This window comes from Coregonus clupeaformis, chromosome 31 (genome assembly GCF_020615455.1).
Source record: "Coregonus clupeaformis isolate EN_2021a chromosome 31, ASM2061545v1, whole genome shotgun sequence".
Taxonomy (NCBI): Eukaryota; Metazoa; Chordata; class Actinopteri; order Salmoniformes; family Salmonidae; genus Coregonus; species Coregonus clupeaformis.
The window spans coordinates 18995392-19017178 of NC_059222.1; the positions used below are offsets into that span (position 1 = coordinate 18995392).

Sequence of the window (21787 nt, forward strand, 5' to 3'; positions counted from 1 at the left end):
AAACATACACATTTTACCACAGATTTGTAGGAGAAATGTGGTTATAGTTTATGTACAATATGCACTATGTTTATGTAGGATAAGTTAACATTGAGCAATACATGATTAAAATGCTGGATTCTAGTGTTGTCTAGAATGTTTTACTGTATCTGTTTGTATGATTACAAAACTTGCATTTCATTTCTTGAGAAATGTAGATATTCTGCAATTCAATATGTTGTTTATTATTGTACGATTGATAATGCAAATTGTGTCAGCAAGCAGTATGTCAAAGTCTCCTTCCCTAGCAGCTGTACCAGGAAGTAAACAGAGAAATGCTTTCAATTTGTTTACAAATCGTCAACAGTACCTGGCATTGAGGTTAGAAGGTCTTTTATGAGAAACACTTTCAAAACTACTTATTTTTGCTGGGATACGTTATGTTAGCACAAAGCCTTAAGAAAGTAGTTTTTTTGCCAGGATCTTTTATGTACAGTAGCACAAAGCCATGTGTACAGTATAACCTTTCAGAGTGAATCGGTAAACATGGAGAGTTATAGTCTATCAATAAACGCATCCTTGAACCTGAACTAGAAGGCGTTTGGCTGAAAAGAGTTGGCTTCATCACGAGAGAGGCGAGAGATGCCCCCGCACATTGACTCTGTACCGGTACCCCCTGTACATAGCCTCCCTACTGTTATTTTATTTTACTGCTGCTCATTAATTATTTGCTATTTTAAATGTTTTACTTACTTTTTTTTCTTAAAAACTGCATTGTTGGTTAAGGGCTGTAAGTAAGCATTTCACTGTAAGGTCTACACCTGTTGTATTCGGCGCATGTGGCAAATAAAATGATTTGATTTTATTTTATTTGAGTTGTTGTGTTGTCTCAGAGGACAGTTACTGTTAAGAGGGTGTTTGTTTGTTTGTTTTCCCGTGCCCTGTGTGTGTCGTCTATGTGTGTGTGAGAGAGAGTGTATGAAATTGTGTGTGCGAGTGTTTGTGTGTTTATGTGTTTTTCTAGGAGACAATACAAAAACAATGACAACGCTCCTCAAGATGTCATGTGTAATCAGCGCCTCATAAACACTGGCGTACGTGACACAACAGTATGCTAGTCCTACTGGCTGGCTGTTATGAGTTTACTGTAATTAATTACATTTGGGACCCAACAAGCCTACAAGGGAGTGTTTTGCAAAAAAAATGTAATTAGCTATCCACACTTCTGGTGGAACCAGGGACGGGTTTTGAAAGCATCGGATGATTATGATTATGTTTATTCAATATTGCATATATTCATACCTGTCCCAATTGAGATAAACCATAAATGAATCAACTAGCTACTGAACAAATGAAGGCTGTTCTAACTGTCACCTTTGGCATCTCTGCTCCTCTCTGGGTTTTAACTACACTCATTGATATGATCTATAGGAATCACTGTGGAGTATGATGATTACCTTTAGGCGTTATCTTATTGTAGCCTATACTTCTCTGAATTTATATTTGACACGTGGTGTGAGGCAAGGTTGTGGGTCGAGTCCATTTCAATTCAGCCAATTCAAAAAGTAAACTGGAATAGAAATTCCCAAAATTAACTGAATCATAACAGAATTGACCCCAATCCTGGTGTGAACATGAAGAAAGTAACACAGACTTTAAGGGAACTGGAAGAATACTGTCATGACTTAAACACACAAATACTTGTGAAGCCTTTATTATACCATCCGTCACAGTGAGCAGGTTAACTTCTTGGTGTGTAGAGGAATGGACTGACTGTGAGTCTGATAGTGACACACTGCCTACAGTAGCTTCAATACAGTGCCTTAACAACCTTGGTGGTGAACTGACTATGAATGTGATTGTGACACACAGAGAGACCGGTGGTACGGTGACAGACTGGTGGTACGGTGACAGACTGGTGGTACGGTGACAGACTGGTGGTACAGTGACAGACTGGTGGTACGGTGACAGACTGGTGGTACGGTGACAGACTGGTGGTACGGTGACAGACTGGTGGTACAGTGAGAGACTGACAGAGAGACTGGTGGTACAGTGAGAGACTGGTGGTACCGTGACAGACTGGTGGTATGGTGAGAGACTGGTGGTACAGTGACAGACTGGTGGTACAGTGACAGACTGGTGGTACAGTGACAGACTGGTGGTACGGTGACAGACTGGTGGTACGGTGACAGACTGGTGGTATGGTGACAGACTGGTGGTATGGTGACAGACTGGTGGTATGGTGAGAGACTGGTGGTACGGTGACAGACTGGTGGTATGGTGAGAGACTGATGGTATGGTGAGAGACTGGTGGTACAGTGAGAGACTGACAGAGAGACTGGTGGTATGGTTAGAGACTGACAGAGAGACTGGTGGTATGGTTAGAGACTGACAGAGAGACTGGTGGTATGGTGACAGACTGGTGGTACGGTTAGAGACTGGTGGTATGGTGACAGACTGGTGGTATGGTGAGAGACTGGTGGTACGGTGACAGACTGGTGGTATGGTGAGAGACTGGTGGTACGGTGACAGACTGGTGGTATGGTGAGAGACTGGTGGTACGGTGAGAGACTGGCGGTACGGTGACAGACTGGTGGTACGGTGACAGACTGGTGGTACGGTGAGAGACTGGTGGTAGGTGAGAGACTGGTGGTATGGTTAGAGACTGGTGGTACGGTGACAGGCTGGTGGTATGGTGACAGACTGGTTGTACGGTGACAGACTGGTGGTATGGTTAGAGACTGGTGGTATGGTGACATACTGGTGGTATGGTGAGAGACTGGTGGTACGGTGACAGACTGGTGGTATGGTTAGAGACTGACAGAGAGACTGGTGGTATGGTTAGAGACTGACAGAGAGACTGGTGGTATGGTTAGAGACTGACAGAGAGACTGGTGGTATGGTTAGAGACTGACAGAGAGACTGGTGGTATGGTTAGAGACTGACAGAGAGACTGGTGGTATGGTGACAGACTGGTGGTACGGTGACAGACTGGTGGTATGGTTAGAGACTGGTGGTACGGTGACAGACTGGTGGTACGGTGACAGACTGGTGGTACGGTGACAGACTGGTGGTACGGTGACAGACTGGTTGTACGGTGAGAGACTGGTGGTAGGTGAGAGACTGGTGGTATGGTTAGAGACTGGTGGTACGGTGACAGACTGGTGGTACGGTGTCAGACTGGTTGTACGGTGAGAGACTGGTGGTAGGTGAGAGACTGGCGGTACGGTGAGAGACTGATGGTAGGTGAGAGACTGGCAGTACGGTGAGAGACTGACTGACAGCGACACCCAGAGAGAAGAGGAATAAAAAGAGATGACTAACCTAACCCACCTGAGCTCGGCTCACAGGGATCAATGTCCTCGTCATCGCTCGGACACTCCGCAGACGCCACCAGCAGATCGTCCGTCGTCTAGAGGGAAGAGAGAGACAAAGAGAGGGTTAGGAATGAGAGAAGGGGCAGTTTAACAGTATAATAATGAAGAACCCCAGTCAAACCGGTCATGAACTGTTTTCACCCCTTCGATCCGGCAGATGATAACGTAGTATTAAAGGGATAGTGCGAGATTCTGGCAATTAAGCAGTTTTTTCTACTTACCCAGAGTCAGATGAACTCATGGATACTATTTTAGCATGCTAGCTGTACCGATAGATTTCGAGTCATTGTTGTAACTATATTTAGCATTGGTTGCGAAACTACCTCTAACTTCCTACATACTGGACGCAGATTCATAAAAATGGTATCTATGAGTTCATCTGACTCAACCAGAGAAATAGAGTGATGAGGAATAGAGAGAGAGAGAGAGAGGAGAGGCATTTTAACAGTAAACTGAGATATATTGTTGTTCCAATCCACACCTCCAAACCCATCACACTATCAATACCCTGGAATCTAAAGGGTTTGATTGAAGAAATCAAGAGAGAAAGACGGATTAGAATGGAACCCTGGAAACTCATACTGCTTAGCTGGGGGATCAAATACAGTTGTAGTCGGCTAACGGCCACAAAAGCAGCTGCTGCAATACACTGCTACCCAGGCGACACCACTGTCCTTACAGAAATTAGAGTTGATTATCGAGGAACAATAGATGGTAAAGTTCATAGCGCAATTGTCAACTCAAACTAAGCTCATACTGAGGCACAGCCAGTGTGATGAAACAAATAGCCCTCCAAGGGATTGTTTAGTGCCATCACCAAACACCACTGACATTTAGAGGGCACAGACTGGTGGCAGCTTAAAAAATAAATATGGAAAGCCCAAAGAGCAAACCTGTCTACAAAATCATTATATAATTTATTTTAGGTGCCATTTCCTTTTACTGTCTGTTTGACTCAATAGAGATTTGACAAAGTCAAGCAATGTTAAGAACAAACTTGGTGGAAAAGGTTGGGATGTAATACACTGATCCTATACTCTTTGTTCAACCCTCACGACTTACTGCATCCAACACCCTAAGTCCCACACCCAAGGTCCCACACCCAAGGTCCCACACCCTAGGTCCCACACCCAAGGTCCCACACCCAAGGTCCCACACCCAAGGTCCCACATCCAAGGTCCCACACCCTAGGTCCCACACCCAAGCTCCCACACCCTAGGTCCCACACCCAAGGTCCCACACCCTAGGTCCAACACCCTAGGTCCCACACCCTAGGTCCCACACCCTAGGTCAAACACCCTAGGTCCTTATCACCCTGACAGACTAAACCAAAGACAATAGCACTGACTCTCAGGGAAATCAGGAGAAAAGGGCAAACAAAAAATAGACGACCGTTGCCGGGTAGAAAGTGAAAAGTGAGTGAGGTATAAAACATTATGTTGCAAAGTTATTTTATAGTCTAGCCCGGGGCAGTCTGATCAAACCATTGCAGTAAAGGTTGTTTCTTTTGAGGCATAGCAGGCAGGCAGCATGGTTAGACTGCAGTGAGCTCTAAAGGAGTGTGTGTTTGTGTGTTTGTGTGTGTGTGTGTGTGTGTGTGTGTGTGTGTGTGTATGTATATACAGTGCCTTCGGAAAGTATTCAGACCCCTTCTCTTTTTCCATATTTTGTTATGTTACAGCCTTATTCTAAAATTGATTAAATTAATGTTTTTTCTGATCAAGCTACACACAATACCCCATAATGACAAAGTGAAAACAGTTATAAATAAAATAAAATGTGCTAATGTATTACAAATAAAAACAGAAATACCTTATTTACATAAGTATTCCGACCCTTCGCTATGAGACTCGAAATTTAGCTCAGGTGCATCCTGTTTCCATTGATAATCCTTGAGATGTTTATACAACATCATTGGAGTCCACCTGTGGTAAATTCAGTTGATTGGACATGATTTGGAAAGGCACACACCTGTCTATATAGGGTCTCACAGTTGACAGACCCTGCATTTCAGAGCAAAAACCAAGCCATGAAGAAAAAGGAATTGTCCGTAGAGCTCCGAGACAGGATTGTGTCGAGGCACAGATCTGGGAAAGGGTACCAAAACATTTCTGCAGCATTGAAGGTCACCAAGAACACAGTGGCCTCCATCATTCTTTGTATTTTTGTATATTTAGAATTTAGGATTTTTTTTACCCCTTTTTCTCCCCAATTTCGTGATAGTCTTGTCCCATCGCTGCAACTCCTGTATGGACTCGGGAGAGGCGAAGGTCGAGAGCCATGCGTCCTCAGAAACATGACCCTGCCAAGCCGCACTGCTTCTTTACACACTGCTCGCTTAACCTGGAAGCCAGCTGCACCAATGTGTCGGAGGAAACACCGTACAACTGGAGACCGTGTCAGCGTGCATGCGCCTGGCCCGCCACAGGAGTCGCTATAGCGCGATGGGACAAGGACATCCCGGCCGGCCAAACCCTCCACTAACCTGGACAACGCTGGGCCAATTGTGCGCCGCCTTATGGGTCTCCCGGCCGCATCTGGCTGCGACACAGCCCGGGATCGAACCCGGGTCTGTAGTGACGCCTTAAGTGCTGTGATGCAATGCCTTAGGGCGCTGCGCCACTCGGGAGGCCGCCTCCATCATTCTTAAATGGAAGAAGTTTGGAACAACCAAGACTCTTCCTAGAGCTGGCGGCCTGGCCAGACTGAGCAATCGGGGGAGAAGAGCCTTGGTCAGGGAGGTGACCAAGAACCCGATGGTCACTCTGGCAGAGCTCCAGAGTTCCTCCGTGAAGATGGGAGAACCATCCAGAAGGACAGCCATCTCTGCAGCACTCCACCAATCAGGCCTTTATGGTAGTGGCCAGACGGAAGCCACTCCTCAGTAAAAGGCAAACGACAGCCCGCTTGGAGTTTGCCAAAAGGCACCTAAAGTATTCTCAGACCATGAGAAACAAGATTCTCTTGTCTGATGAAACCAAGATTAAATTATTTGGCCTGAATGCCAAGTGTCATGTCTGGAGGAAACCAGGCACCGCTCATCACCTGGCCAATACTATCTTTATGGTGAAGCATGGTGGTGGCAGCATCATACTGTTGGGATGTTTTTCAGCAGTAGGGACTGGGAGACTAGTCAGGATCAAGGGAAAGATGAACAGAGCAAAGTACAGAGAGATCCTTGATGAAAACCTGCTCCAGAGCGCTCAGGACCTCAGACTGGGGCGAAGGTTCACCTTCCAACAGGGCAACGACCCTAAGCACACAGCCAAGACAACGCAGGAGTGGCTTTGGGACAAGTCTCTGAAAGTCCTTGAGTGGCCAGCCAGAGCCCGGACTTGAACCCGATCGAACATCTCTGGAGAGACCTGAAAATAGCTGTGCAGCGATGCTCCCCATCCAACCTGACAGAGCTTGAGAGGATCTGCAGAGAAGAATGGGAGAAACTCCCCAAATACAGGTGTGCCAAGCTTGTAGTGTCATACCCATGAAGACTCGAGGCTGTAATAGCTGCCAAAGGTGCTTCAACAAAGTACTGAGTAAAGGGTCTGAATACTTATGTAAATGTGATATTTCATTTTTTCTATTTTAGACATTTGCAAACATTTCTAAAAACCTGTTTTTGCTTTGTCATTATGGGGTATTGTGTGTAGATTGATGAGGAAAAAACACTATTTAATCCATGGTAGAATAAGGCTGTCCCATAACAAAAGGTGGAATAAGTGAAGGGGTCTTAATACTTTCCGAATGCACTCTATGTGTGTGTACAGTATGTGTGTGTGTGTGTCTGTATGTGTGTGTGTGTGTGCGTGTGTGTGCGTGCATAATGCAGCATCAGGCTCACAGCAGGCTCTGTCTACAGGTCCTGCTTAATATACTGTTTGTCTCTTACAGAACCCTGTTAGGAAGGTTTACCTTCAGGGTTAGCCTTGGGCTGTGAATGTGGTGGAGGCTTCTGCTTATTGGTTCTCTGTACACATGCCGTTTGACAAGCTAGTTAGCTATCAAGGTTGCACTTACTTCAACAGGATTTAGGTTATTGTGATACGAACTACCAAATCAGATCCAAAGCACTCCAGAGAACCGCTATGAAGTGAAGAAATATGCGAAAGTATACAAATAACCTCCAAAATAATGGATTGAACATAGGATTTCAACCAACCAAGGGTGTAATGCTGGTTGTTCATCTCGAGATGTTCTCTTTTGGTTATAAATTACAATAGGAACCGAACACGGCTGGTTAGATTAGCATTGATGTATCCCTAGCAAATTACAGGTGATGTCATTGATCACTGTCCCATTTTCTTCCATAATGTGTTTTCTTTGTCACTGTAATGTAATTTATACAATTTCAAACATGACCTCACCCACGTCTTCAAGTCAAGTAGTAGATCAGACCTGTCTAATATAGAACAACAAACCATGTTCATATGACCTTTAAGTAGCTAGCAGACCAGACCAGCTGAATATAGAGCAACAAACCATGTTCATATGACCTTTAAGTAGCTAGCAGACCAGACCAGCTGAATATAGATCAACAAACCATGTTCATATTATCTTTATGTAGCTAGGAGACCAGACTAGCCGAATATAGATCAACAAACCATGTTCATATGATCTTTAAGTAGCTAGCAGACCAGACCAGACACATACACTGTAGATCAGTGTAGGCTGCTGAGGGGAGGACAGCTCATAATAATGGCTGGAAAGGAACGAATGGAATGTCATCAAACACATGGAAACCATGTTTGATGTATTTGATACCATTCCACTGATTCCGCTCCAGTCATTACCACAAGCCTGTCCTCCCCAATTAAGGTGCCACCAACCTCCTGTGCTGTTTATCAAGATCAACCAACCCTGCTCTGCTTAGAGAGTTGTGGCAGAGAAAGAGAAGGGCCAGGGTTTTTGTTTTCGGTATATTTGAGCTTGATAATTTATTTGTCTAATGTCATCCATAACATTTCTAACATGACCTAATTCACGAGTCTTCAAGTAGCTAGCAGAACTGCTCAGAGGTTCGTGGCAGAGAGAGAAAGGAGAGGCCCGGGTTGTTTTGTTTTTTAGTACATCTGTGCTCGGTGAGGCTCGGTGAGGCCTGCCTGGGAAAGTCTTCCAAATATAAATATACAGTGTCGTCCCAGAGTCGGTCCGGCCAGATGGCAGAGCCAGCGGATCAAGGGAATGCCACATTCATCACCGGGCCGATGTGATTTGTTTTACCTGGCGGGGAATTCCTGACACTCCCCCTCCTGCAGCTACACTGAGTAGGCACCGACAGACAGAGATCAATACATATCCCTCGCTCTCTCTCGTTCTTTCTGTTGTTCTGTCTCTCTCTCTCTCTCTTGCTCTCTGTTTCTGTCTCTCTCTCTCTCTCTTGCTCTCTCTCTCTCTGTGTTTCTCTCTCTCTGTGTTTCTGACTGTCTGTCTGTCTCTGTGTTTCTGACTGTCTGTCTGTCTCTGTGTTTCTGTCTGTCTGTCTCTGTGTTTCTCTCTCTCTCTCGCTCTCTCTCTCTCTCTCTGCTCTCTCTCTCTCTCTCTCTCTCTCTCTCTCTCTCTCTCTCTCTCTCTCTCTCTCTCTCTCTCTGTCTCTCTCTCTCTCTCTCTCTCTCTCTCTCTCTCTCTCTCTCTCTCTCTCTCTCTCTCTCTCTCTCTCTCTCTCTCTCTCTCTCTCTCTCTCTCTCTCTCTCTCTCTCTCTCTCTCTCTCTCTCTCTCAATTTCAATTACATTTCAATTTAAGGGCTTTGTTGGCATGGGAAACGTATGTTAACATTGCCAAAGTAAGTGAAGTAGATAGTAAACAGAAGTGAAATAAACAATACAAATGTCATACAGTGTTGTAACAGTCTCTCTCTCTCTCTCTCTCTCTCTCTCTCTCTCTCTCTCTCTCTCTCTCTCTCTCTCTCTCTCTCTCTCTCTCTCTCTCTCTCTCTCTCTCTCTCTCTCTCTCTCTCTCTCTCTCTCTCTCTCTCTCTCTCTCTCTCTCTCTCTCTCTCTCTCTCTCTCTCTCTCTCTCTCTCTCTCTCTCTCTCTCCCCTACGTAGATGGTGCTTCATATGAGGATAATCCTGTACATTGTACTTCATGGCTGTATGACCAGAAGAACATGTAATATTGTACTGTATGTTCAGTAAATATCACATCTCAGTTCTCATCTCAAGTAGTGACAGGGACAGTGTCGATGAATGTCAAAGTACTGACAACCATCAGCCAGTGATGGTGTTGAAAAGATATAGGATATAGTTTTCCTACCATATGACACATCTGAACCAAATCAACCAATCTTTGACCCCATCTTATCTAAAGCATTAGCCTTGGCCTATCATACATACATATCTTACACCTGAAACAGAGGTAAGCCCGTAAAACAAACCATAAATGAATGCACATGCCACTAGGCACAGGTATGCCAGGTCGGATTAGTGTGTAGGTCAACATTTTGATGCGTTCTTGACCCAGTCGAAATCCAATAACATTACAGATTCATGGTGTGGCCTCTCTTGCACTCTGATTCTCTCTCTCAGAGACCTGTTTCCAATGGCAATCTAATTCAGACTATGTGAGGGGCTTACAAAAAAAATTGTGTCACTACTGGGATGAAAACAGTGGCAGCCTCAGCCTAACTTCAGCACCATGCTATGAAAAATAAAAATAAAAAATGTTTTATATATATATATATATATATATATATATATTTAGATGGCATTGCGAGGACATAATTGGGATGTAAAATACATTATTTATTTTTTACACCGTATTGAAGATACCTCAACCTGATAATTGGAGGGTACACTACACTCTCTCCACCTTTAACCACATTACCATGCTAACAGCATCGCACCCCAGTCAAACACACTCTAGTAGACAAGCATTGGAGCAGCCAGGTAGTAGTCCATTCATCTCTAGTGTTTCCAAAGTGTTGAAAGTAAGGCCTCGGGGCAGGTAGGGGCTCGTTCATCTTGTGCTGCAGCCTAAAGCGCTGAAGGAAGCCATGTTATATAATATAATATTATATAATATTATATATTATTATATTATTATATTATTATATTATATATGTTCTAGGGTAGTTTAGTGCAGTGTAGGTACTGTACAGATACACATAATTAATCTGATCTAAGCTATAGGCTTTGCTTGGGGCAGATGCAAACATGTCCCAGACCCTGTTGGCCAATTACACAAACAAAATGCACTGAGGAAGGTTCAGGGTAACACGTTACTTAACCGACAGGTAGAGTATGACAGATTAGTCAATGACTACTGACAAATGTTCAGCAGCATTACAGTACTAGTGGTAGCTGGTGGTAGTTCACTCCACCAGTGCTTGTGAAAGGTAGAATATCACTGGAACATACTGCAAATGGGAAGGGAGATGCAAAAAAGGATATAGGCTAGATATGCCATCTCTCTGAATATCTGTCATTTCGTCAGCTATTCCAGATACTTATGGTGGATTAAAATGCTCACTATATGAGACATCACCATGATGTCACAATAGCAAGCAAATTTAGTTCCGGGTGGAAAAAGTTGCATTCTGTGCATGGTTCTCAGCTTGGTTGTGCTCTGTATTTACAAATCAGTAATCACATAATGTAGTTGACAGTACGGTAAGGAGCCGGCAAAGTTGACTTTCCAACTAACATGAACCATTGTAAATGTCACAGTGATATTTAATTGTGTAATATCAAAATTATTCAGCAGATGGCGGTAGTGAGACAAACCTGGTAGCTAGATGAGTGAAACAATTCTCAAATAAAAATGGCAATGATTACATGTCAACATGTAGGCTATGGCTTATGCCAGACAAGTAGCTAGCTAAGCTAGCTATACACTTCCTGATAATCTTGTAGCCCCAGCTCATCAACTCACGTATGGCAGGCTATGGAACCATTATCGGAATTGGGTAAGGAAATATTTGTGTGCTGATGTAGCTACCAAGCCAGTTTATTAATTGAAAACGAGGGTTGTCTTTGCTTGCTAATGTTACATGACCAACATCTGCATTCATCCATGTGTGCTGGCAAGATAGCCAATGCAATGGCTAAGGCAGGGATATCTAGCTAGCTAGCTACCACCCACTGGTTGGCAGTTTGTGGTCATTCGGTGTTCAAACAATAGCTAGAAAATAACTAGTTAGCTAGCTAGCTAAGTAGTTGCGCGCTAGAGATGGGCTAGCTAACGTTAACTTGCTAGCTACTCCAACCCTGTAATTCACGAGTGTAAGTACAGATGTGGGATATTAATTTGAGCCAGTTTGCTACAGCAGGAAAATAATCCAGCAGCAACAGGAAATTAGAATTATTATGTGGATTATAATTAATGGACATTTTTTGTAGGGGTTGATACATTTTTCATAAAGGAAAATCATGTCTGAAATTTCTAAGTAGAAATTACGAAGTTCAGAAGCCTTTTTAAACTTCAAATACACTCCAAGTTTTATATTTCCTGCATTGCAGGAAAGTTATCCTGCAATAGGGTGATCAAATGAAGATCCTACATCTGTAAGTACTACCCAGTGAAGTGGACAGACTGGTGTGCCACACAGTGTGAACACAGGTGATAGAAGTGAGGATATTGACTGGCTTTGGCCTCTGACACTGATTGAGCCATTCAAACTGATTTGAACCTGGAAGTCTGACCTGACTCAGCCGGTGGAGAGGTCGTCATTCCTTCAGCTCTGTCACGCTCCTGTTCGATCCAAGAAGATTGATCATGCTTTCCCTTAATTGGACTGGACTGGCCTGGCTGCCTGGCAGTTCTGACTGTCTGTGTGTGGTCTGCTTTCTAGAGGACTACAGTCAGCAGTCCAGCCTGCCCGGCCCAGGTTATCTACAACCTCAACACGTGCAATCATGCACACACATGTGAACACTGCTGACTGCCATTGCCCCACAAACCCCCATCTTTGCTCTTAGTAGCATATGCCACACAAGAATCTGCCTCTCACAATTAAGGTAGACGACTATCAAACAAGGGATATCCAACATAGCATGATATCAAACATGCCTCCATCTCTTCTCTATAACGCAGCAGCAGTGTAGGTACAGTGGGGAGAACAAGTATTTGATACACTGCCGATTTTGCAGATTTTCCTACATACAAAGCATGCAGAGGTCTGTAATTTGTATCATAGGTACACTTCAACTGTGAGAGACGGAATCTAAAACAAAAATCCAGAAAATCACATTGTATGATTTTTAAGTAATTCATTTGCATTTTATTGCATGACATAAGTATTTGATACATCAGAAAAGCAGTACTTAATATTTGGTACAGAAACCTTTGTTTGCAATTACAGAGATCATACGTTTCCTGTAGGTCTTGACCAGGTTTGCACACACTGCAGCAGGGATTTTGGCCCACTCCTCCATACAGACCTTCTCCAGATCCTTCAGGTTTCGGGGCTGTCGCTGGGCAATACGGACTTTCAGCTCCCTCCAAAGATTTTCTATTGGGTTCAGGTCTGGAGACTGGCTAGGCCACTCCAGGACCTTGAGATGCTTCTTACGGAGCCACTCCTTAGTTGCCCTGGCTGAGTGTTTCGGGTCGTTGTCATGCTGGAAGACCCAGCCATGACCCATCTTCAATGCTCTTACTGAGGGAAGGAGGTTGTTGGCCAAGATCTCGCGATACATGGCCCCATCCATCCTCCCCTCAATACGGTGCAGTCGTCCTGTCCCCTTTGCAGAAAAGCATCCCCAAAGAATGATGTTTCCACCTCAATGCTTCAAGGTTGGGATGGTGTTCTTGGGGTTGTACTCATCCTTCTTCTTCCTCCAAACACGGTGAGTGGAGTTTAGACCAAAAAGCTCTATTTTTGTCTCATCAGACCACATGACCTTCTCCCATTCCTCCTCTGGATCATCCAGATGGTCATTGGCAACTTCAGACGTGCCTGGAAATGCTCTGGCTTGAGCAGGGGGACCTTGCGTGCACTGCAGGATTTTAATCCATGACGGCGTAGTGTGTTACTAATGGTTTTCTTTGAGACTGTGGTCCCAGCTCTCTTCAGGTCATTGACCAGGTCCTGCCGTGTAGTTCTGGGCTGATCCCTCACCTTCCTCATGATCATTGATGCCCCACGAGGTGAGATCTTACATGGAGCCCCAGACCGAGGGTGATTGACTGTCATCTTGAACTTCTTCCATTTTCTAATAATTGCACCAACAGTTGTTGCCTTCTCACCAAGCTGCTTGCCTATTGTCCTGTAGCCCATCCCAGCCTTGTGCAGGTCTACAATTTTATCCCTGATGTCCTTACACAGCTCTCTGGTCTTGGCCATTGTGGAGAGGTTGGAGTCTGTTTGATTGAGTGTGTGGACAGGTGTCTTTTATACAGGTAACGAGTTCAAACAGGTGCAGTTAATACAGGTAATGAGTGGAGAACAGGAGGGCTTCTTAAAGAAAAACTAACAGGTCTGTGAGAGCCGGAATTCTTACTGGTTGGTAGGTGATCAAATACTTATGTCATGCAATAAAATGCAAATTAATTACTTAAAAATCATACAATGTGATTTTCTAGATTTTTGTTTTAGATTCCGTCTCTCACAGTTGAAGTGTATGATAAAAATTACAGACCTCTACATGCTTTGTAAGTAGGAAAACCTGCAAAATCTGCAGTGTATCAAATACTTGTTCTCCCCACTGTATATTTTAAGAGATAGCCTTGCTAACACATCTTATGAATCCTTCCTCTGAACAATTTGTTTGTCTCCTCCACCTCTCTACTTTTCCAGCTTAACAATACAGAACAGGGGGAAAGCTGGTCCTTTGGGAAAGCTTGGCTGAGTGCTGGGTGCTGCTATAGCTCATTGGTTCTGTAGCAGGAAGAGAGGTGGAGGAGACACCTCTGTACTGTTTGTGTGTGTGGGTGTGTGTGTGTGTGTGTGTGTGTGTGTGTGTGTGTGTGTGTGTGTGTGTGTGTGTGTGTGTGTGTGTGTGTGTGTGCGTGTGTGTGACACCTTCTCTGTGATGACCTGACGGTAGTGTCAGCTCGTTTCTTTCCCCCACATTGTTTTCTCTCTGGTCTAATTTGATGAATGCTCTCTGGCACACAAAGTGTCTCTTTGGACGGGCTGAAAGTCAGCAGGTAGGACGTTGAAGACATCTGAAGGGTAGCATCCCAAATGGCACCCTATTCCCTTCAGAGTGAGCTACTTTCGACCAGGGCCCATAGTGAATCCCATAGGGCTCTGGTCAAAAGTAGTGAACTATATAGGGAATAGTGTGCCATTTGCGACGCACTCACATTTTTTATCTGAAGCTCTATGCTATCCTCTCTTTCATCGCTCTCTGCCCGGGTAATGTATCCCACAGAGAATACTGCTGTTTCCTCGCTTGCTCGCTGGCTGACTGTTGAGCTTTTGTTTTCAGTGTTCTTCTCATTTTTTCCCTGAAAGGCTTTTCAGATTTACTGTACGATCAATCTAAGCTACTGTACATTTGGGGAATTGTGGCAAAATAATATTGCTTATTTTCAACAATATAGATGCCATTTTAAGAAGCAAAGAGGGTCAGAATATATTGCTAATAAAAGATGCACAATAAAATAAAACACAATTCCCACCAATGCTCCCTCCTTAACAGTAACAAGTGCATCATAATGAGGACAACAGCAGAGATGTCAATTATGAGCTCCTGTGATCTCCTCACAGACAAATCAAACAACAGTAAAAGCAGAAAGCTGATTGGTCATCAGAGAGCTGTGTGTGAGTGTGTGTGTGTAGTTTCCTCTGCATTATGGCATCGTGGCCAATCTGTGGCCTTGTTATTTTGCTCCCAATACTCGTCCGTCTCTCTCTCTCTCTCTCTCTCTCTCTCTCTCTCTCTCTCTCTCTCTCTCTCTCTCTCTCTCTCTCTCTCTCTCTCTCTCTCTCTCTCTCTCTCTCTCTCTCTCTCTCTCTCTCTCTCTCTCTCTCTCTCTCTCTCTCTCTCTCTCTCTGTGTATATACTCGGCCCTCCCTGCATTTTATTGATTTCATACTTAGCAGAATGCGCCTGACCAGTAGTCCTGGCAGATGGCAGATGCTCAACCCTGGCCTAGTACTGTACACATACACACGAACACGGACATGGACACACACACACACACACACACACTGAATACTGCTCCATGGGATGTAGACTGCAGAACGTCTTTGTCTTGGCTCAGAGAACCAGCCTGTTCAGCTTCTCGCACTGCAAATGATCCATAATGGAAGATAGTAGTGTCTTACAGAATAACCACTTCTCTGGGGATCTGGGGAACTATAGTGACTCTCTGAAACGCCTCGGCCCTTTTCTACAGTATAATCTCTCCTATGCTGTCTCAATCAGGTAGCTAAGCATCACAAATAATACACACATAATTACCATTCAAATACGGCAGAGCTGGAATCATTATTAGATCGTGTGGTTTTGAAGTTACATGTACTTTGACTAAACAGGTCATGCTGGGTGTCTTGTGATTTAAGAAACAGTGACCAGTGAGAGCAATGATTAATTCTACAGATGTTAAATTCAGCAGTCATTTGCATTTATCCCAGCACCTGTTCTATTGTCTGTTCCATGGCCCCATTTCAACTGTAGCAGCAAAGTAAGCTGCAGCATCTACTAAACACCACTGACCCTGCACATATAAAGTAGGCCTAGATATCACAGACATCTAACTACCACAACCAAAGGGTATGGTGTCCATACTTGGACAGCATCCGTGGATGTAACTTTCCTAATATGGACACCACACAGGGTTTTATTAAAGGTCCAAACAACATCTTGTCATCCTCTAAATACTCAACTAAGGAACCCCCATCTGATTGTGTGTCAGAACTTATAGTTTCCAGTTTGCTGATTAACAAAGAAGGAGAGGGAAAGACGCTGGAGGGCTATCCGTTCCAAACTTTAAATTGTATTTCCAAGCATTAGCATTTCACCCAATTATAAATTAGTTTAGACATGATTCTACCGCTCCCTGGCTCAGAATAGAGAGACATATGATGCTCCCAGGCTCCAATATTTAACAATAATGCCTTGCGATCTGGAGCGCAGCCTTTCACATCGCCCCAATGGTCCAAATGTAGTGTCCGTACCCTTGGCGATATCATGGATAGTAATGATTTAAGGACGTTCCATTTTTATTACCAGGTAACTCTTTTTTTTCTTTATCTCCAACTTAGGTCAGTTATGCTGGCCTATGGAGTTCCATGGGAAACCCAGCTGTTGAACCATCCAATGATGGAATTTATAAACAGATTATCTGGTCTTCCAAAAGGACTAATCTCTATAAAATATCAACAACTATTGGAAAGCTCATACTCTAAGCTAGCCATTAAAAAAGTATGGTCCACAGATCTAAATGTAACTGAATCATCCTTTAACTGGACCATAATATGGAAAAATATGACCTTGGCATCCCGTAAACCGAACCATCAATTTTGTTCACAGACTTTATCTAAAACCCAAGAAATGTTTTATAATGAAACTTTCAAATGCTCACTGTGTCCCCTAAATCAGGTAGGCACATTCATTCATAAGATGTGGGACTGCCCTGCAGTTAAATGATTTTGGGCCAAAGTTACAAAATGTATTTCAAAGAGCATGAATGTAAATATTGACTAAAAAATATGTCTTTAACTGCCATTTCCCGAGTCAGAGTCTTCCCACACGCCAACTCATTTTACTCAGCTTCTGAAGCATCTGCATTCACCAACTTTTGTGTGGTTATCCTTAGATATATTCTCCAGACTTGCCCAGAGGGAATTGTTGATATGCTGTAACATTTTAAAAATATATTATAGAAAACATTTTATTTTAAAAAATGCACAAAAAATGCATTTTACAGATAGAAAGATGAAAAAAGTATTTATCCACAATCTGCTCTGGACAAGTCCAGTCCTGGAGTGTCTTAACAAAATGAAATAAAAATATTTAGTCCTACTTCATCCAGTGTCCAGAAAAATGAAGTTGCGTGGTATGCAAATATGTGCATATTTAATCAGATATCGCCTCCTTTGCACATTTTAATAAAATATTTCTGAAACATTTTAACACAAAAAAAGTATTTTATTTGTGTCTACATTCAACTGGTAAAAGTTGATTGCGATATGATTAAGATCCCTATTAGGGTGCCTGGCCTTAATATGTTTTTGAATGTTATACCTGTACCTGTAACCCCCTTCTGAAAAAATTACAAACTAAATAAAAAGTTGGTCACAAAAGAAAGAAATGCATCCCATATGCAACTCCTTATATTCTTCAGACCATGTCCCAATGCAACTCCTTATTTGTTCAGACCATGTGCCATTGGTTCTTATGCCAGTATCATTGATTACCTCCTCAGACTAGGCTGGGTAGTCTGGATCTCACTAGAGGAGAGCTGCAATCTGTCCAAGCCTTATTGGTGGAAGGGTTTCACTACTGAGCCTCTCTCTCTCCGTCTCTCCCTCCATCACAACAACACATCATTAGACCACCAGTGAGAGACAGAGAGAGGGAGAGAGAGAGATGAAGAGAGAGAGAGATGAGAGAAACAGAGAGAGTGAGAGAGAGAGAGAGAGAGACAGAGAGAGAGAGAGAGAGAGAGAGAGAGAGAGAGAGAGAGAGAGAGAGAGGGGGGGGAGGATGGAAGGAGAGAGAGAAAAAGAGAGAGAGAGAAAAAGAGATAGCGAGAGGGGAGAGCGAGAGACAGAGAGAGAGAGAGAGAGAGAGAGAGAGAGAGAGAGAGAGAGAGAGAGAGAGAGAGAGAGAGAAGAGGGCCTGCGTCTCAAACTGCACCCAATTCCTTGAATAGTGCACTACACCATAGAATCACTATATAGGGGAATAGGGTGCCATTTGAGACGCAATCAGTGTTTCATCAGGGTCGGGTATATATTTCCTAGGTACTAACAACATAGTAAACAACTCCTTTTGATATGATGTTTTCTAAACCTCTGGCCCTAATGTCTTCAAACCAGCAACAGATACATACAGTGTAGCCGGCTAGTGTAGCCTTAACCGTAAATGACTGGGTTCCAACCTAAGTCTACTGAGCAACAGGAAAGCACATTAGCCTGCTAAGCCAAAGGCCTAGGCATTGAAACCAGAACTACATATAGAGTAGGAGGCTAGGACTACAGTGATCGCCTTCAGACAAGGCTTACTCTCATCTCATGTTTCATGTCTATCCATATCATCTCTGTATCTCTCCGCAACGCTGAACACTAAAGCGCTTATCAAAATGATAACATCTGATGATGACATCCATGTGTTTAATCTAGGTCAACGCTGATGAATAATTTACAACCAGATGCTCAATAGATTCCCACTGAACAATACCGGCATGTCGCTAGGCCTGTAGGAATGTGAGTACGGACACACACACGCACACACACACACACACACACACACACACACGCACACACACACGCACACACAGTGTATAGCCTCGCCACAACCTAGGCTCTCGCCCACACACTTCTCTGGCCTGGCTGGTCTGTCTACATCCCAGACTCATCAAATATAGAGGCTGCATCCTGCTCATTCAAAGTTCTCCGAAAGTGTGCATTTGAACACATGGCATCATAGTCTACATAACAGACTCACAGAGATACACAGGCTATAGTGAGGCCTAGAAGATGGCAACCAGACAGTATTGTCTCTATCACTGTTCTGTTCTGCTGTGGAACTCGATGCATTTGCTTCCACCATCTGACATCCAATCGAAACATAGCCCTCCATCCCTGTCAAATAGGTTTCCGAATGTTGTCATACACGTCAGAAATGCAATTAGGAGTAATTAAGATGATAACAAATCCAATTAGGCCTCTGCCAGGTAATGAGGTTTGTCATAGGCAAAATCTCATTACCCGGCACTGAGATATAGCCAATTATTTCAATGACTATTTCACTGGTAAAGTGGACAAACTGAGGAGTGAAATGACAACATTGAACAGTGAACTATCATCTTTGTATATTGAATATCTAATAATAAAAGAGAAAGATGGCTGTTTTGAATTTGGATTTTTTTTTTGTGATCCATCAATAATGATAAGCCACCAGGTACAGACAACCTAGATGAGAAACTATTGAGACTGTATTGCCAACCGAAGAACAACCGAAGAAAAAGCACATACAACGTGATGAGGCTATAATTCTCAGCAACAAAACAGTGATCAAATGAAAATCCTACATCTGTAGGCTACTCCAACAGAGACACCACCACCTAGTTCAGAGCTAAAGCTACCCAATTATAACCTCATCACATGATGTATGTGCTCTTTCTTCAGTTGTTTCCTCTTCTATAGTTGTCATGTATGGGACGAAGCTAACCAAATTACGGAAGAGGAGACGTGACGTATAGATTGTTGTGTGTGTGTGCGTGCGTGTGCATGTGTGTGCACGTGTATGCGTGTGTGCGTGCATACAACATGAAGTGGATACTAAAAGCAGGTAGGGGAAGAGGACAGGTGCTTGTGGTTCATTTATAGTGAGTAGTAGCTCTCATTTGGGGAGGAAGGTTTGGGTTCTGCTTTATTTAAAGCTGAGCAGCTGTTGTTGGACCTGAGGCTGTACATTACTGTGTGTGTGTGTGTGTGTGTGGGTGTGTGTGTGTGTGTGTGTGTGTTGTGTGTGTGTGTGTGTGTGTGTGTGTGTGTATCTGTGTGAGGACAGTCTGGATCCTCTCTCATCTCCTCCCCTGATACCTCCATATTCCCACCCTGCCATAGATCTTCCTAGACGCTAATGTCACTACACACAACACCCTAACAACACGCCAGGAGGCAACTAAACACACACACACACACTCAGCAACATAGCAACACACAGCTAAACGAACGGATCTTACTATTATATAGACATGCAGTATGCATTCTATGATTCTATATGACAAGTGTATTACATTTAACAGGGTTGATCAAATCAATTAGAAATAGGTTATGATATGTAGTTCTCTGTTTCTCCTGACTGAATGAGAAATGTATAAAATGTGACAGATTCCATCCCTGCTGAGTGAGAAGACATGAACATTCCAGTCACTCATGAACAGTCTGCTGGATCCAATCTATCCAGAAAAGCAACTGTTTGCTAATGTGTGTATGTCTCACAAACAAGCCGTGTACTTCATCATTACTGTTGGGTACAAAACATCATAAGCGCGTTCCGTGACAGTCAACTAATGAACTTCTCATGTCTGAAGTTGAGCAGCAATGTAACACCGATAATTAAATAAGTTGGAGAGAGAGAGACAACATTTACAGGATCCCTAATTATTTACAAGTTCCACTCTGACTAATGTTCGTTTCCTCCTAATATTCATCAACAACAGTGTCTGAGTGGCGGGGAAATAGATTCTTAAGGAGACAAGGTGGAACAAAGACCTATAACAAGGAGAGAGGGAAGGAGGCAGGGAGAAGGAAAGAGGCAGCGAGGGAGGAGGGAGATGGAAGGAAGCAAGGAGAGAGGCAGGGAGAGGGAAGGAGGCAGGGAGGGAGGCAGGGAGAGGGATGGAGGTAGGGAGGGAAGCAGGGAGAGGGAAGGAGGGAGGGAGGCAGGGAGAGGGAGGGAGGCAGGGAGAGGGAAGGAAGCAGGGAGAGGGAAGGAGGCAGGGAGAGGGAAGGAGGCAGGGAGAGGGAAGGAGGCAGGGATAGGGAACGAGGCAGGGAGAGGGAAGGAGGCAGGGAGAGGGAAGGATACAGGGAGTGGGAGGGAGGGAGGGAGGGAGGGAGGGAGGGAGGGAGGGAGGGAGGGAGGGAGGGAGGGAGGGAGGGAGGGAGGGAGGGAGGGAGGGAGGGAGGGAGGGAGGGAGGGAGGGAGGGGAAGGTGTGATATTTCCAAGTCCTTAGGGGGAAGCTATACGAGGACAGAAATAATTTAGCCTTCTTTGCATCATTTTGCACACAAAAAAAAAAATATATATAATATTAGTGAAAGAAAAACTGCTTTCGATTCAGCGCAGCCCTACAATCTGCATGTAGCCTACTGTGGCATTTCATACACACTGAGTGTGTGTGTGTGTGTGTATGTGTGACCTAAATAAATGGGGCATCATTCTGCTAGTTCAGCTTTAATACAAGCCCCATATAGCCGCGTGGGGATATGTTTTCTTCAGCTGAGGTTATAGGATGATGTATACTAAATAGTAGAGTGCTATACACTTATATCAGGGTACCATTCCTGCAGCTACAGTGGCTTGCGAAAGTATTCACCCCCCTTGGCATTTTTCCTATTTTGTTGCCTTGGGGGGTTTGTATCATTTGATTTACACAACATGCCTACCACTTTGAAGATGCAATATATATTTTTTTGTGAAACATACTAGAAATAAGATAAAAAAACAGAAAACCTGAGCGTGCATAACTATTCATCCCCCGGAAGTCAATACTTTGTAGAGCCACCTTTTGCAGCAATTACAGCTGCAAGTCTCTTGGGCTTTGTCTCTATAAGCTTGGCACATCTAGCCACTGGGATTTTGG

The 21787-nt window shown here is 43.8% G+C and overlaps 1 protein-coding gene across 13 annotated transcripts in view; it reads right to left on the reverse strand.

The window, feature by feature from the left end:
• LOC121547681 (neurexin-1a) overlaps positions 1-21787 on the reverse strand; it is a 558882-nt gene that overhangs the window by 22334 nt on the left and 514761 nt on the right. For 9 of the 13 annotated variants that reach the window (XM_041859072.2, XM_041859069.2, XM_041859067.2 and 6 more), the window contains one exon: positions 3304-3391. In XM_041859072.2, the coding sequence (XP_041715006.2) occupies positions 3304-3391 (88 nt within the window). The remainder of the gene's footprint in view (positions 1-3303; positions 3392-21787) is intronic. The other 4 variants (XM_041859073.2, XM_041859068.2, XM_041859071.2 and 1 more) reach the window with 1 other exon arrangement.